The 14533-nt window shown below is 41.1% G+C and overlaps 2 protein-coding genes across 3 annotated transcripts in view; one reads left to right on the forward strand and one right to left on the reverse strand.

Moving 5' to 3' along the window:
- Positions 1-3834, forward strand: part of fanca (FA complementation group A) — a 56632-nt gene extending 52798 nt beyond the window's left edge. The window contains exons 37-43 of the mRNA XM_030424721.1: positions 1161-1320; positions 1777-1839; positions 2588-2681; positions 2846-2921; positions 3030-3180; positions 3289-3363; positions 3473-3834. Coding sequence (XP_030280581.1) covers positions 1161-1320; positions 1777-1839; positions 2588-2681; positions 2846-2921; positions 3030-3180; positions 3289-3363; positions 3473-3571 — 718 coding nt within the window. The 3' untranslated portion in view covers positions 3572-3834. The remainder of the gene's footprint in view (positions 1-1160; positions 1321-1776; positions 1840-2587; positions 2682-2845; positions 2922-3029; positions 3181-3288; positions 3364-3472) is intronic.
- Positions 3673-14081, reverse strand: znf276 (zinc finger protein 276). Of its 2 annotated transcripts, none has more exons than XM_030424723.1 (12): positions 13937-14081; positions 13018-13312; positions 12437-12743; positions 11735-11781; positions 11219-11644; positions 8443-8515; positions 8125-8208; positions 7887-8006; positions 7698-7773; positions 7193-7310; positions 5968-6067; positions 3673-5841 (listed from the first exon to the last, which is right to left on the reverse strand). In XM_030424723.1, the coding sequence occupies exons 2-12, from the start codon at positions 13244-13246 to the stop codon at positions 5565-5567; spliced, it is 1857 nt and encodes a 618-aa protein (XP_030280583.1). In that variant the 5' UTR covers positions 13247-13312; positions 13937-14081; the 3' UTR covers positions 3673-5564. The 2 variants fall into 2 exon arrangements, with proteins under 2 accessions (XP_030280583.1, XP_030280582.1); XM_030424722.1 differs by having other exon boundaries at positions 12437-12746.
- Between the last annotated feature and the right edge of the window lie 452 nt (positions 14082-14533).

The raw sequence follows: 14533 nt of genomic DNA on the forward strand, positions 1-14533 counted from the left end.
AGTTTTATGAAATCAAATATTAACAACTCAACAGTAGAGCTCACGGCTATGTTAAATAGTGAAAGTAAGAGTGTTTCCACATGCACAATGTGAAGAGAACTCAAGGGATTGGGACAAAACAGCTGTGTAGCCTTAAGAAAACCACTTATCAGTGAGGCTAATCAGGGAAAAAAGGCTTTAATTTGCTATGGAGCATACAAATTGGACTCTGGAGCAATGGAAAAAGTCAATGTGGTCTCTGGAGTCCAGATTTAACCTGTTTCAGAGTGATGGGCACATCTGGGTAAGAAGAGAAGCAGTAATGCCTACCGTACAAGCCTCTTGGGTCAGTGTTATGATCTGGGGTTGATTCAGTCAGGTCAAGGGTCAGCAACATTATGTGCCCAAAAAATAAGGTCAGCTGACTAACTAAATATACTGAATGACCAGGTTTTTCCATCAATGGATTTTTTCTTCCCTGATGGCATGAACACATTCCAAGATGACAATGCCAGGATTCATCAAACTGTGAAAGAGTGGTTCAGAGAGCATGAGACATCATTTTCACACATGGATTGGTCACCACAGAGTCCAGACCTTAACCCCATTGAGAATCTTTTGGATGTGCTGGAGAAGGCTTTATGCAGCAGCCCGACTCTCCCATCGTCAATACAATCAGTGCTACTCTGGACAGAAATAAATGTTGTGACATTGCATAAGGTTATCAAAATGATGCCATGGCAAATGTGAGCCATAACCTAAGCTAAATGTGGTCAAACTAAATATTAGAGTGTGACTTTTTTTGGGTTAGGGTTAGTGTAATAAAGAGTATACTCCTGTATAATGAGTTCGACTTTTTTTTGTTTCTCTCACCGAATTCAACACTTAAATACAGCAGTAGTCCAATATGAGCTTCAGGTGATTGTTGTTGCACCATGTGATAAGGCTCTCTATCAGTCCTCTGTAAAGATAGTCAACAGGTTTCTCATTGGAAATTATTCTCTGGAATCATACATGTCAATTTATTGATTACTTCCATTTCACCAAGAACTACATTTAATACCCTTTTATTAAATTTAAAATCATCACTACATATATGGATATAAAGTGCAACTTGACCATTTCACAGAGGCATACAACCACCAGGAGGTAATTTGTAGTTAATTCTCTCTTGTGTTCAGTTTAGAGAAGGGTCAGTCATTGTCACCAGTGCCTGCAGCGTCAACTCTGCTGCTGGCTGCCAGTCTGCACCATACCTGGCAGGACAGAGGGTGCAACAACCAGCACTTCAGTGCTGCCCTTAATATGCTGCGAGCAGAGAGGGGCACACAGCACAGACAGGTGAGAGTGAAGAACTTTGTTATATTTATGTCATTTTATAACCCCAAGTCAGGCAAAACTGACTAGTGTGTTTGTATATGTATGCAATGTATGTGCATGTTTGTGTTCAATTCAAAAACATCATCTTTATATACAGTAAGTCACAGCTGCTACCAAGATGAACAATGTTGAATTCTTGACATATAGGTAATGCCTGCCAGTACTCAGCTCCGAAAATAATGGTGTTGTTCATTATCCCTGGTTGTAGATAAAAATAAACATGATGTGGTTGAGCTGCATGCTGATTAATATTACTGGGCCATTTCAAACCTTTGTACTGTATATGAGACTTCCAACCTCTTGGCCTCATTAGTGCTTCTGCTCTTTAAAAAATGCACATTTCAAATGTAAATAATTTAGTTTAAACATGCACTTGCTTTTGTGTGTTTACCTGCTGCTGTCTCTTTTCTTTTCCAGGTGCTGGTTTTTCTGCTTTTCCTGTGTGTTAATGACTATGTGTTAGCACTGCTGTATCCTCAGGTAATTAACCTTGCGCTGCCCCAATCCATCCACAGGTTGTGTTCAGTTGTAGGTTAGCTGCAGTAAAGCAGTTGGGATTTAAATCAAGTCAGAGTGACAGGTCAGTCGTTGAGGCCTGCCTCAGTTTAATAACCATAATAAGCAGCATGCACTCTCACATACTGTACAAGATCTGACTAATATGTTGATGTAGCACCTCTTTATGACACAATATTAAGCCTGGAGACAATCACCCTATTTAGAAACAACAGAAAGGACTATGCTCAAAATTTTTGATGAAAGTATTTGGAGTGTACTACTGACGTTGTTGTTTTCATATTGATACTCATTTTATTTCTATATTTAGTGTATAGCCATGAGAGTGGTATTAATCATCTCATCTAATTCTCAGAAAGAAGTCTAATCAGCATATTTTCAGAAATGTTGAACTATTTTAAGAGAATGCAAGGGTTTGACACATTAGGGCCAACTTCACCGTAATTTTTTTTATCGTTCAAGCTTTGAAGAAAGCAATAAATAAACAATGGGACACAAATGAACCCAAGACATGCTTTTGGCAAGTATACAACCCCTTACGTGCAGATTGTCTATGATAATTAAAACAATGAGAGGTAGTTCAGAGCTGAAGTTACACTAAAAAAAGAAAAGGCCATAAAAATGTATTGTTTGTTCTTGTTCATCCTCATTATTTCCCTCAAATCTCTCCCCAATGGTAGTTAACCTTTTAAAAACACTATTGTGTGTGTAGCAGAACAACTATCACATAACCAGGACTTTATGCACAGACCTTCTGTGTGTGTTGGTGGACTCCGCTGACTGGCTGCTCATCTTTAAATCAAACGGTACAGTGTGCATCTTCTATAATCACACCTCAGATACTTTGCAAGTTTATCCAAGTAGTCCATTTGGCAGATGAATCTATCTACATGTCACCATTAAATGTTTTCCCATCAGTATTTTTCTGCCTTGTTAAATCAGTGTGATGTATCTTTTTCACCAACTCTAGAGCAAAGTATTTACCAGTTGATGACCATGGTAACATCAGATGAGTTTATTCAACTGATGCCATGGGCCTTTTACAGGTAAGGGTTGTTTTCTTTTTAGCAATTTTAGGAGAATCATATTTCCAGCCAGTAGATTTAAATGTCTGTTTTATAACTCTGTGTATGTGTCTGTGTCTATCCTTTCAGCGTTTTGCTCCATCAGAGTGCTGAGCTCCAGCAGAGAGCTGTGTGTTGTCCAGGGTTCCTCCATACTGCTGTCCTCTGCTACATCAGTCTGATGCAGCTTTTCCTAGAGGGACACAGACTTAGACCAAGCCCTGAACACTCTGACAATCAGGTGACTGAGCTTCACAAACAGATTATATCACAGTGATGACAGTGTAACTGTAACCTTTGACACTCTCCTGATGTCTATGAATTGTTTTGTCTGATGGAACCTTTCCAGATTCTGAGCAACGCCAAGCAGTTTCTTCTGAGAGTGATCTCACAGATGCCTCCAGCTGCTCTGTCCTCCAGCCAGGTAACCAACATGCTGTTTATACGGATCTTAAATTGGCAATATTCACTTGTCTTATCTCCTTTTTATCCCTCCTTGTCTGTTCTGTCTGCTGGTGGGTTTCCTGCTCTAGCTGCAGTCCCAGTGTGCAGACCTGGACCCAGAAGTGGCAGCAGCTCTCTCTGTGCACTTGGACCCTCACAGCCTCAGCCCAGAGATGGACTTCCTCTGAACAGCTGCTGATGTAATCCAACACAAACATGTTCCTGTTGTAATATATCAAAATTACTTTTGTTCAGATCTGACCAATGTTTAAAACATTCTTTACTCAGCTTTGTAACAAAAAAGGTAAACATTTATTTACATGTATTTTTGTACACAGTGTACACAGGACTTTATTATACACATGTACAACTGATCTACATTTTTACAATTAACTCTTAAAAAGAGTACTTCGTATTGTAATAACTTGATAAAAGCAATGACCTACTAAAAGTGATGTGAATGTTCTTGAAATCATTCTGCACAACTATTTGCACATACAAGTGCTTTACATATATTTATGTAACGAGAATATGTCATTATACGACTAACAGCTTCATTTATATCGGTTATGCATTCGTCTACTTCGTAAAATTGTCTATATAGATCCATTTCCTCCAGACAAAATCTCTCACACGATTATCAAGTTACTGCTAATGCAGCCCAACATCATATAGTACTGCTTCACTTTAAAGATTACATTTGTAAGAAATGACCAGAAATCAAAGGTAGCTCGGAAAATAAAGGAGGCGGCATAATTGCCTGCCGTGGTTCACTATGCTCACAGCTATGTTTGTTTACAGCAACAGGCTGCAGTTAACAAGTAGCTCAGTTAGCCGTGAGCTAAGTGGCCCAATTAGCTGAGGAGAGTATGCCTGGATTGCAACCTCAAATCACTGGGGAAGTCACCTCCCAGTGAACACTGCTTGACACCAGATTGAGACTGAACATAGCCTCTGAGACCAACAAATATCAGTTTAAAGAAGGGATAAAATACAGAAGTGATTTAACTAGGACTATAACTCAGAGGACAAGAATACACCACAGATGAGTGAGAAGAAGTTGGGCAGCTAGAACAGACAAAAAGGGCATGTAAAACCCAAATATTTACACATTTTATTCAGTGAATTGAGGATTTATTTTTATCAGTGACTTTTATTTAATGGACACTTTTTAAGTGTGTTTTATGATGAGTTAATGAGGCAAATAATTTTGTCTTAGTGCAGTAAAAGAGAGGTACTTATGAGACTAGATTACAAACTCGCCCATTTTTCATCTACTAGCTTAAACTACAGAGGCTATCAGACTATCACCTCTTTGGGTACAAAGTGGTGTTATGAAACAGAAGAGGCTGGAGTGAGCTGGTTAGCATGCGAACTTCAGTAGACGTCTCTGCAATACAATACACAGTCGTTTTTGGCATTGCTTCAACACTGTTATTTCTTCACACTTGTTGATGTTTCTTTAAATGTTTTAAACGGGTATTCTGGCCATAACTTACATGTTGCCCCTTTAAAGCAATGCATTCTTCACCTCATAGACAATTTTTAAAAATGCAGGGGAGTATTGTTAGAGTCCGGCGCAGCCATGGTGAGCTGTTAGACAATGAAAATGGCTGCATACCTCCAGTTTGTATGCACTATAAACACTCACTACAGATACTCATCTGTCCTGTTTGTCACAGTAGCTACCTAAGTAGTAGTATTAACTGCTGCTCTGACAGTTACCATGGGTGCTGCAAAATCAAACAGAACTGAAAACTTAAGGATTACAACTTTAAAATCCAGGACATTTTAAAAATGTATTCTACCTAAAGACAGAATCTCTAAACCTATTTGCTTTCACAAACTATAGGAAGAGGTATCACACCAGCATTTGTCAATGTTACAGTACATGTGAAGGAAAAACTGCAGCTTCCTTAAAAAACAAACTCAACCCTAGACTTGTGGTATACTTGGTCAGAAGATGTCCTGATGATGAAATGCATTCATTTTGGAATGAGAAGTGATAAAGAGCTGTCCGTAAAATAAATATCTGTTTCATATTAGCTAGTGAAGCCATGCAGCAGGCCCAAGTCCATGAATGTGGAAAAAAATGGGAAATTCAGTACAAGTGGTACAGTGCAAGAACTGGTCCCTGTCCCAAGTTTATGTGCCCGCACAGCTGACCTGGACCCCCTGCTGTCACCTGTCCTGGTCTTGCTGAACCACCTCCCCAGTCAGAGTGATGGTGTGCAGGTCGGAGAAGAGCGGCTGCTGCTGCTGCTGACTGCTTCCTCTCTGAACCTCGGTCTGGGTCAACGGGTGGACCATGGACATGTGGACGTTCAGGTTGTGGGCCTTCTCGAAACGTTTCCCACAAAGCAGGCAAGCAAATTCCAGGTCAGCCTCTGCCTTGTGTTTGGTCATGTGGTATTTAAGTGACGCACGCTGGCGACACTGGAAGCCACAAACCTCACATCTAAAGGGAAGGAACACATTAGCATCTACAGCCTGTCTCTTAACTAAAACTTCTGTAGCTTTCCAGGGATAACTCAGAAGTCAGGTGTTTTTTTCTAAAGTGACAGATGACATCATCAGGACTTACTGTAGAGGCTTGGCCCCTGAATGTCTCATCTGGTGAACGGAAAGATGTTTCCTCTGTTTGAAGGTTTGGCCGCACTGGTCACAAATGTAATTCCTCTCCTCTAAAAACAAGAGTACAAGCTAAAATACACAAACGTCTACAATTTATGCCTACTTCATTTAACTGATGGTCCAGTCTGTTTCTAGGACTGTCTCTAACATTGCATGTCCTTCAAATTCAAGACAAAGTTCAGGCTTTGAGTCTAACCATTTTACCAGTGGAGCAAAACAAATGGAGTAATATGATGGAGATGATGATGAGATGGCCCACTGAGTGAACACTGTTTTGATTGTGTTGTTATATATATAGTTTGTTATATAGTATTTATACAGTTTATACAGTAATGCAGCTCTTAAAACCAGAAAAAGACCACATTTATGCAATATCATGATGTAATGACATCCAAAATCTAAGATGATATATAGTCTCATATCACATTAACCATGTAATATCAATATATTGCCCAGCCCTGATTACATTGGAAACCTCCTTAAATTAGGCTAGTGAGTATACACGGAGATGGTATTATTCTTCCTCTCTGTCAACATCTGGCAAGGTAAACCATGGCAGGTATTTTGGGGAAATGTCTAAACATAGAAAAGTGAGATTCTTTTTCCTCAGCTGCTCCTACCAATAAAAAAGACACCACATCCTGTGCAGTAGCGGATGATTTTTCCTGCCACACTGATGATGAATGAGATTAGCCAGTAACTGAGGCATCTGCCTCTGCCATGGTTTCACAGCTGGATAGGTAACCCTGAGTGAACTGAGCCAAACGATCAACAGCTTCATGACATCAGTTATCAAGGACTGCTAGTGTTATGTTCACTAAAGCCAAATAACCAAGAAAATAGGCTTTACAATGGAAAGACCTGTTAGCCCCAAGTGCAGAAAGCTGCACAATCCTGGCTCATTCCAAAGCAGGCCTGCTGGCACTGCTCTAGAGCAGGGTTTGCTCTGAGCTTAAAAGGTTATCAGCGCTGTGAAATGGTGCTAATAATATGCATCATTTTAGAATGTAAACATTAGTCACATGTTCCAATGGACATTTAACCCAGGGCTGGGCATGCACTCAGTGCAATCAGTGTGAATCATATAGCCCTAAATCTGAAAGTGGTTTGTTATACTGGCCTCAGGGGGTAACACACTGTCTAAAGGCAAACAGAAATCTTTCTGTAGACCTCACCTGTATGTATTAGCTTGACATGTCGCTGCAGGTAGCGGTCGATCATGAACACCTTGTTGCAGCCTGGATGAGGACAAGGTCGCTCTCTCATCTCCTCATGATGCTCTTTGATGTGCTTCTAAAAATCCAGCCAATAAGAAAACTAGTTACTTATACTGTCAAAGGCAGAGCATATTCACAATCAGGTTTCATTCATTCTTGAGTAGTAAGTTGCAAAAGAAGGCCCTTGTGTAGGAGTGGGTTAAAAAGGACTTTTTGTCTTATTAAGATATGTCACATATTCTTTGTCAAATTGTAGATTGGATGATTTACATTTATGCATTAACAATAACATATGAATATTAATACTCTACATGTTTCTTGTACACGGTATGAGTGTGAAATCAATATTTACTTCATGATGATATGTTAACGTAAAAGGTTTTCTGTTGCCACAGCTATTACTATTCATCCAACTACAGAGCATTCATCTACTAAGTAACAGTGAAATGCTGCAAATGCTCACCTTTAAACCATCAGGAGCTCTATATACAGCTGTACAGCCCTGATATGGACACTTGTAGATGTTGGGAAGCTCCTCTCTGGAAACACAACAGCAGTTTGTTCATGTACATGTATGCTATGCAAAGTTTTAACAGTTAATTAAAGTGAACTGAAACAAAGCTAGTGTATTAAAGAATATGTGGCAGGGTACCCTTTAGGTTTGAACTTGTTCTTCCAGCCGGGTTTGGGTCCAGGTTTCTTTTTGATCTTTGGCTCCTCTGGCACCTTTGGGCTGCCTCTTCTCTTGATGGGGATGGTCATCTCACGAGCTCTGGGAGAGGGAGAGAAAAGGTCAACAAACACTGAGCCTGGGCTGCTGTTAGGAGTCATTTGACGCCCTCGCTCCTTTTTCAGAAAGAACATCTTTACTGAAGAATATCTGTACCCACCTCTTGTCTGAGAATGGCTTAAACAACTCATCGTCTGATAACCCTCCTTTTCCACTCTCCTCAAAGTCTTCATCAGAGACAACCCTGCATGCATTCGCCCGCGCGCACACACACACACACACAAAACACAATGTCTTTTTGTGGTTGTGTTTTTCTTTTTGTTGTTGTCGTTTGCCATTCAGGGCCACCGTACAAATTACTTTTAAGGCTAAATAGCACCCACAAATTATAGGTTCTAAGGTTTATTCCCACAAATGGGTGGTTATACAATAAGCATTAAGACAGAATCAGGTGAGAGAGAAGAACAGCATCACCAACCTGTCAGACAGATCACTGTCAACAGCCCTGTCTTCCAGTTGGACCAGAGCAGAAGACATCGGCTTGTCATGACCTGTAAAGGATGGCAAACCACAATTGTAAGTCAAGAATTCATACAGATTTACCACAAGGGAGTTCTTAACATCTGTGTCAGCAGCTGCAGGGTAAGAACAGGTTGTTGGCATATCAATGCTTCACTGGTTGTGTTTACATGCAGGGAGAAACCAATGTACAGCTGATTCATCAATGTGCAACCGAGTTCCCATGAATAAACCACAGTATGAATGTTGATGAAATGGTCTTTTCTGTTAAATGTCCAGCCCATTTATATCAGCGAGGGTTACAAAACCAAGATTGTCATTTTGACAGACCGCACACAGAGGGTTAGAGTAGGCCCTCACTTTTCCACGGCTCTCAGCACCAGCATGGGCTCCCCACAGGGCTGTGTGCTGAGCCCCCTGCTTTACACCCTGTACACACATGACTGCACCCCCACACACCACAGCAACACCGTGGTCAAATCTGCAGATGACACCACCGTGGTGGGGCTCATCTCAGGAGGAGACGACTCCGCTTATCGGGCCCAGGTGGAGCATCTGACGGCGTGGTGCAGGGTCAACAACCTGCTCCTGAACACATCAAAAACCAAGGAGCTAATTGTGAACTTCAGGAAGAAAAAAACTGACATCCAGCCTCTGCACATCAGTGGAAAGTGCGTGGAGAGGGTCACACACTTCCACTTCTAGGGTGTCCACATCTCAGAGGACCTGACATGGGGCACAAACACGGCAGAGCTGGTAAAGAAGGCCCAGCAGAGACTTTATTTCTTGAGGATTCTGAAAAGGCACAACATCCCTCAAAAACTGCTGGTGTCCTTCTATCGCTGCTCAATCGAGAGCATACTGACATACTGCCTCTGTGTCTGGTTTGCCAGCTGCACAGTGGCACAAAAGAAAGCTCTGCAGAGGGTCATCAAGGTGGCCGATAAAGTCATCAGTTGCCCTCTGACACCAATGGAGGAACTTCATAGCTTCCGCTGCCTCAGGAAAGCCCATGCCATCTCTCAGGACTCATCACACCCCGGACACAATCTGTTCAAACTACTTCCATCAGGCAGACGACACAGGGTCCTCAAAACTCGCACAAACAGACTCAAAAACAGTTTCTACCCAACAGCTATGGTTGCACTAAATAACTGCCAGAAAGTGAATAACTCACTCACCTTTTCCTTTCACTGAAATGCACTTCTTTCTTTTGAAATACTGTTACTTACACTTATTACTTATACATATACTTTTTTTTTTTATTTTCACTGGACGTGCCTGTTCTTACATGTTTTTTTTTTTATATTGTTTTTTATGTGTTGTTGTTACAACCCTAGAGGTCAAATGCTTGTCTGTCTTTTAATAACCCTCTTTTTACGTGTGTGTGTGAGATTGGGTGCAGGTGTGTTTGAGTGGTTGCAGGTTGCCTGGGAGCTGATTGGTTCCTGTCTGACAACAAGAGTTTAAAGGCAGGCTCTGCCCAGTTCCTGGGGACTCTCCTCCATTGACCCAGACTGCCAGCATGCTTGTCGAAAATGTGTTTGTTTTGAATAAAACTTTGTTAAAACGTTCCTACTTTTTTTTAAAAAACTATTTATCAAGCTCTATTTGCACTGAAATGACTGCACTTAATTTTGTTGTACTTGTTACAATGACAATAAAGAATTCAATTCAATTCAACATTTAAATGAGAGCTTCAGTGATTTTCAGCCAGCTCTGCGTCGCCAAAATGTTGGCAGTATATGCAAATGAATGATTTTAAACCCATCACTCTGTTGCAGGCAAATATTCTCCATATGAGGCTAAATATGTCAGACTTCAGGGCTGTTGTATCAACTACAGATTGTTGGGCTGCATTTTTGGTATGCGCGCATCCACAGACATAAAAGTATAATCAGGGAGGGGTATCTCACCACGCTCCAATTTGAATTTCTAAACTAGGCAGGGCTGATAAACTATTTTTACATTTAGCAGAAACTTTTGTCCAGTAATTCATACATACATTCACACACTGATGGCGGCGACTGCCATGCAAGGTGCCGACCAGCACATCAGGAGCAGTTTGGGGTTCAGTATCTTGCCCAAGGACAGTTTGACACGCAGACCAGGGAAATCGAACCAGCGACCTTCTGATATCAAGATGCTGGCTCTACCCCTGAGCCATAGCTGCCCAATTCTAATTCTAATTATATTGCTACACTGTCTATATCTGCTTAAAATGTATTCTGATATATATATTAGTGTACTGTTTAACTGCAAGAGAGAGGGATCACAAACAAGAAGTGTCTAACACATTGTTGCTATAGGAAATGGGTATTCTTTCCATGATGTGTGATATGTTTATGTCTTCCTTCCTCTCTGTGTGTCTCTCACCCTCTGAGGAGGATGAGGCTCAAATGTAAAATAGAGTACATGCTGTATGGTACCAGAGAAAGTTTATGATAACTAAAATAAGAAAAAAAGTTCTAAAATTGTGTCATGAATCGGGAGAAATACAGGAGAATTGTGGTCTTGGGTTTCTGTGACCAACACAAAGGCCAGATTGTCACTATTGGTCAAATGTAAAGCAATCTCACTATGCAGCAATTTCAACAATGCAATGCCAGACCAAAGAAAAACACAAGAGAATATTCATCCCAGATCCTCAGAAGGGAGAAAAGGGCAGTATTGGTTGTGTCCTTTTCAAACATGAAACATTTTAAAACTTACCTACCTGTTGATCTCAGTCTCACCTTCAGTGTTACTGGTCCAGTGAGTCAGTGCTGATCTCTGAGTCTGTGCTGGGACCGCAGGTGCACTGTGTTGAGACACAGTGCTTATACTTCCAACAGGGGTTCTCCCGTTCCCACTGGGTTGTTCTTCTTCATCTTCCTCCTCCTGATCCTCCTCATCTGACATCACTCTGTCACTACTGCCACTGCCGAAAGCTCCACTGCTTAGGTTCACCATGTACCCTGGGTTGGCAGCAGTTGTGCACTGAGTGTCCATGATGTATCTGTGGCCATCAACACAGCCCCAAATGGCCTGTACAGAGCCCCAGCACTGGCCCTCCAGCACCTCCTTCAGGTCAGGGCAGGAGTGACAGGCCTCTCCGTGGTGGTGAACCCAGGACACCAGGCTGTGGAGGCACTTAGGATCTGAGGTGAAGGATGGTGGTGCTGAAAGAAAACAGCATAAAACTGTTACCTTGACTTGTATTCCATTTCTATATGAAGAAGCAAAAGCAATGAAGAAAGGCTTTTCTTTACTTGGTGGGCCATGGTTTACTGAGGACTCTGGACACTTTGCATTGTTCCTGAAAAACAAACAAACCATGGATTGTACTTGTAGATTTTCTGAGTTAACAATTGAAAACCATGCAATAAATACACACTTTTTAGCTCCCATTTTGTGGAAGGGGAGATTGCCTGTCCTTTTTTATTCATCATCAATCAGGTCTAGGTGCTGTATTGACTGTGTGTCAAAGTATCAATTTTTTTAATTCACAGAGAATTGCACGCAGCCCACGTTCAGAAACTGTGTCTTCAAACAGGCCGTAAAGACTTCCATGAGTATGTGATGTAAAAATGTTACAGTCACAGCCCTTGGCCCAAGCCCCAGCACAACCGTGGCTTCAAAACACCAGAAGAGCTGATGTGTGTCCACGTGGTGGGCAGTGCCTTCTCAGGCCTGTTAGAACTGACATATCAGAGCAGACCGGGCTTTTTTGGAGTGGGCCTCAAAGACACAGGATCTGACCCCTAGATTCCACTGGGGATATAAAGCAGCGTGGAGGATGGAACAAAACAAAAGTGTCACACACAACAGGTAACAGAAAACAGGTAAGTGTCCAGTGGAATCAAGGTGTAAAACTGTGCAGAGGCTTAAACATTTTCTAGTAGACACCCAAAATAAAGTACCAACTTGAAAATGATCATATGGTGGGGACATAAAGTCACATGTTGACTCACTGGCTTTTCCGGTTCTCTTTTCCAACAGGTGGAATGTTGACTCTCTGCAGAAACCTGATGAGGATGCTGTGACATTTGTAGAACTTTGTGTGACATTTCTTGCAGATAAACTCAGATAACCGGGGGTCACGGTCCAACTGGACTCCAACCAGTTGCTGGAAGTCTGTATGGAATAAAAGGGGTGACTGGGCTGACTCATTGTCAATGATCTCAATAGAATCCTGAGGCCACTTGTTGAAGGCGTGTCGCAGACTGCGTGGAGAGAACTTTCCATGGCAGAGCCGACAAATAGCAGTTGATAGTCTACCTGCTGGGAGGAACAAAAGATAAGTGTTTTTTTGTTTACTGTTTAGACAGTCTTTAAATCAGCATACATCTGATCAAACAGATAGCTTTTTTAAAATAATCTACTCCTGTATTACCACCACCAGAATTTTGGTGACATCACAAGGGAATAGGTCTAGTTATTCTCAAGACTTAAACTATTCTGTGTGGAAGCCAGTTGTCGATGAAGAAAATCCCAGTTTTTAAATTAATTTAATAGGTCTGGTGTGACTTTTTATACTAACATTAGCACTCACCTGAAGATTTGGTCTTGCTCTCTGGATGTTTTTGTGTATTGTCAGCTGCCGTCACACTGAAGTCAAAGTTAGCAGTCTTGTGCTCTGCAGCGTTATAATGGAAACTGTTTGTGGTTACAGGGACAGTCTTCCGAGGCCTCCCTCTGCTTCCAGGCGGTCTCTTCTCCTCAATGACGCTCACCGTTGTCTGTGTCTTGCTGGGCCTTGGACGTCTGCTCTTCTTCTTCATGATTTATTCTATAAATATGGACTTTCGGCAGCTGATCCTGGTACTGGACACTTGCCGCCCGTTGCACTGTACAGATATACAATGCAAGCCGAGTCCCGATGAGTTAATCGTAATATTATCTTCTTTTTTAAAATAGACAATTATTGAAACAATTAGGCTAATCATCTCTGAATTATGCACATGTTTCAGCAGCTATATCAACTAGGAAAACATTTTTATTTTTCTGAGAGTTAGTCTGCGCACCAGCATATCATTTTCCCATGAACCACTGTAAGTTGGTAACTCTATTTTCCTACAGTGATAACGTTGTTTTAAAAGCAACATACATCAACTACATCTAATTTAGTTTCAGATATTACAGACCGTTAAAAAGATAGAAGAAAAGTCAGTAATTGCAGTTGCATTCAATAAACTTGCTTGAGTTTTATGGTAGCCAAAGCCCAGTAAATAAGCAGAATTTACAATTTTCACATAAGCTCGTCTCCAATTATTTCCGATAAAAGCAACACAAACATGTCTGGGATATTTAAACTTGGACAGTGCAGTTTTCTGTTCACCACCCAGTGCTGATTTGAACTAGCTAACGCGAGCTAGCTGGTTAGCCTGAGTGAGCCTGCTACGTTTGCTGGCGAGTGTGTCAAAATGTTTGTTTTAATGTTATAATTCATGCAGTCCAGTGACGTAACCTACCGCCAGAGTATATAAATCCTAGCACTTGAAGAACATGTTGCCCTTAACATAAAAAAAGGTTTTCAGGAGGCAAGAAAACAGCTCTTTGCCTTCAAAGCTGTTCCCAGTTGTAAACATTAGATCCCGGAAATGCAACCATAACAAAATGAAGGCGATAACATGATAGAGCGCCACTTGCCGTTCATGGAGAGATATTCACCCAGTGAGTCAAACAACTTAATGTTATACCAAACTAATGGGACGGAATGAGCGTAGCCTGAAAGCATGGAGACGTACATTATCTACCAAGGCAATATTACCTATATTAAAAGCAAATAATGACTTGGTTAGCGTCTGTATTTTGCTGCTTAATCTGCTAATACTAATAATACAACAGAACATGCTGCTCATGCTAAGAATCCTTACAGTAACACAGATGAATACAGTATTATTTGTGCTTTCACAGAACTCATGGTAAGTACTTCCTCTACTCTTCGCCCTTGTGATTCCTTCTCTTTGACTAAATTATGGAAACATAAAATCATAAACACTATTTAGATAGACAGACAGAAAGATAGATAGATAGATAGATAGATAGATAGATAGTACTATACACAA

The sequence above is a fragment of the Sparus aurata genome, chromosome 8, assembly GCF_900880675.1.
Source record: "Sparus aurata chromosome 8, fSpaAur1.1, whole genome shotgun sequence".
Lineage (NCBI taxonomy): Eukaryota > Metazoa > Chordata > Actinopteri > Spariformes > Sparidae > Sparus > Sparus aurata.

What these genes read in the sequence shown, in the direction of transcription:
- znf276 (XM_030424722.1), bottom strand. Translation starts at nt 13,246, where the DNA reads ATGAAGAAGAAGAGCAGACGTCCAAGGCCCAGCAAGACACAGACAACG. An exon ending in GAGCAAGACCAAATCTTCAG is followed by an intron (nt 12,747 to 13,017) that starts GTGAGTGCTAAT and finishes TGTTCCTCCCAG; the next exon opens with CAGGTAGACTATCAACTGCT. An exon ending in AGTAAACCATGGCCCACCAA is followed by an intron (nt 11,645 to 11,734) that starts GTAAAGAAAAGC and finishes GTTTTCTTTCAG; the next exon opens with CACCACCATCCTTCACCTCA.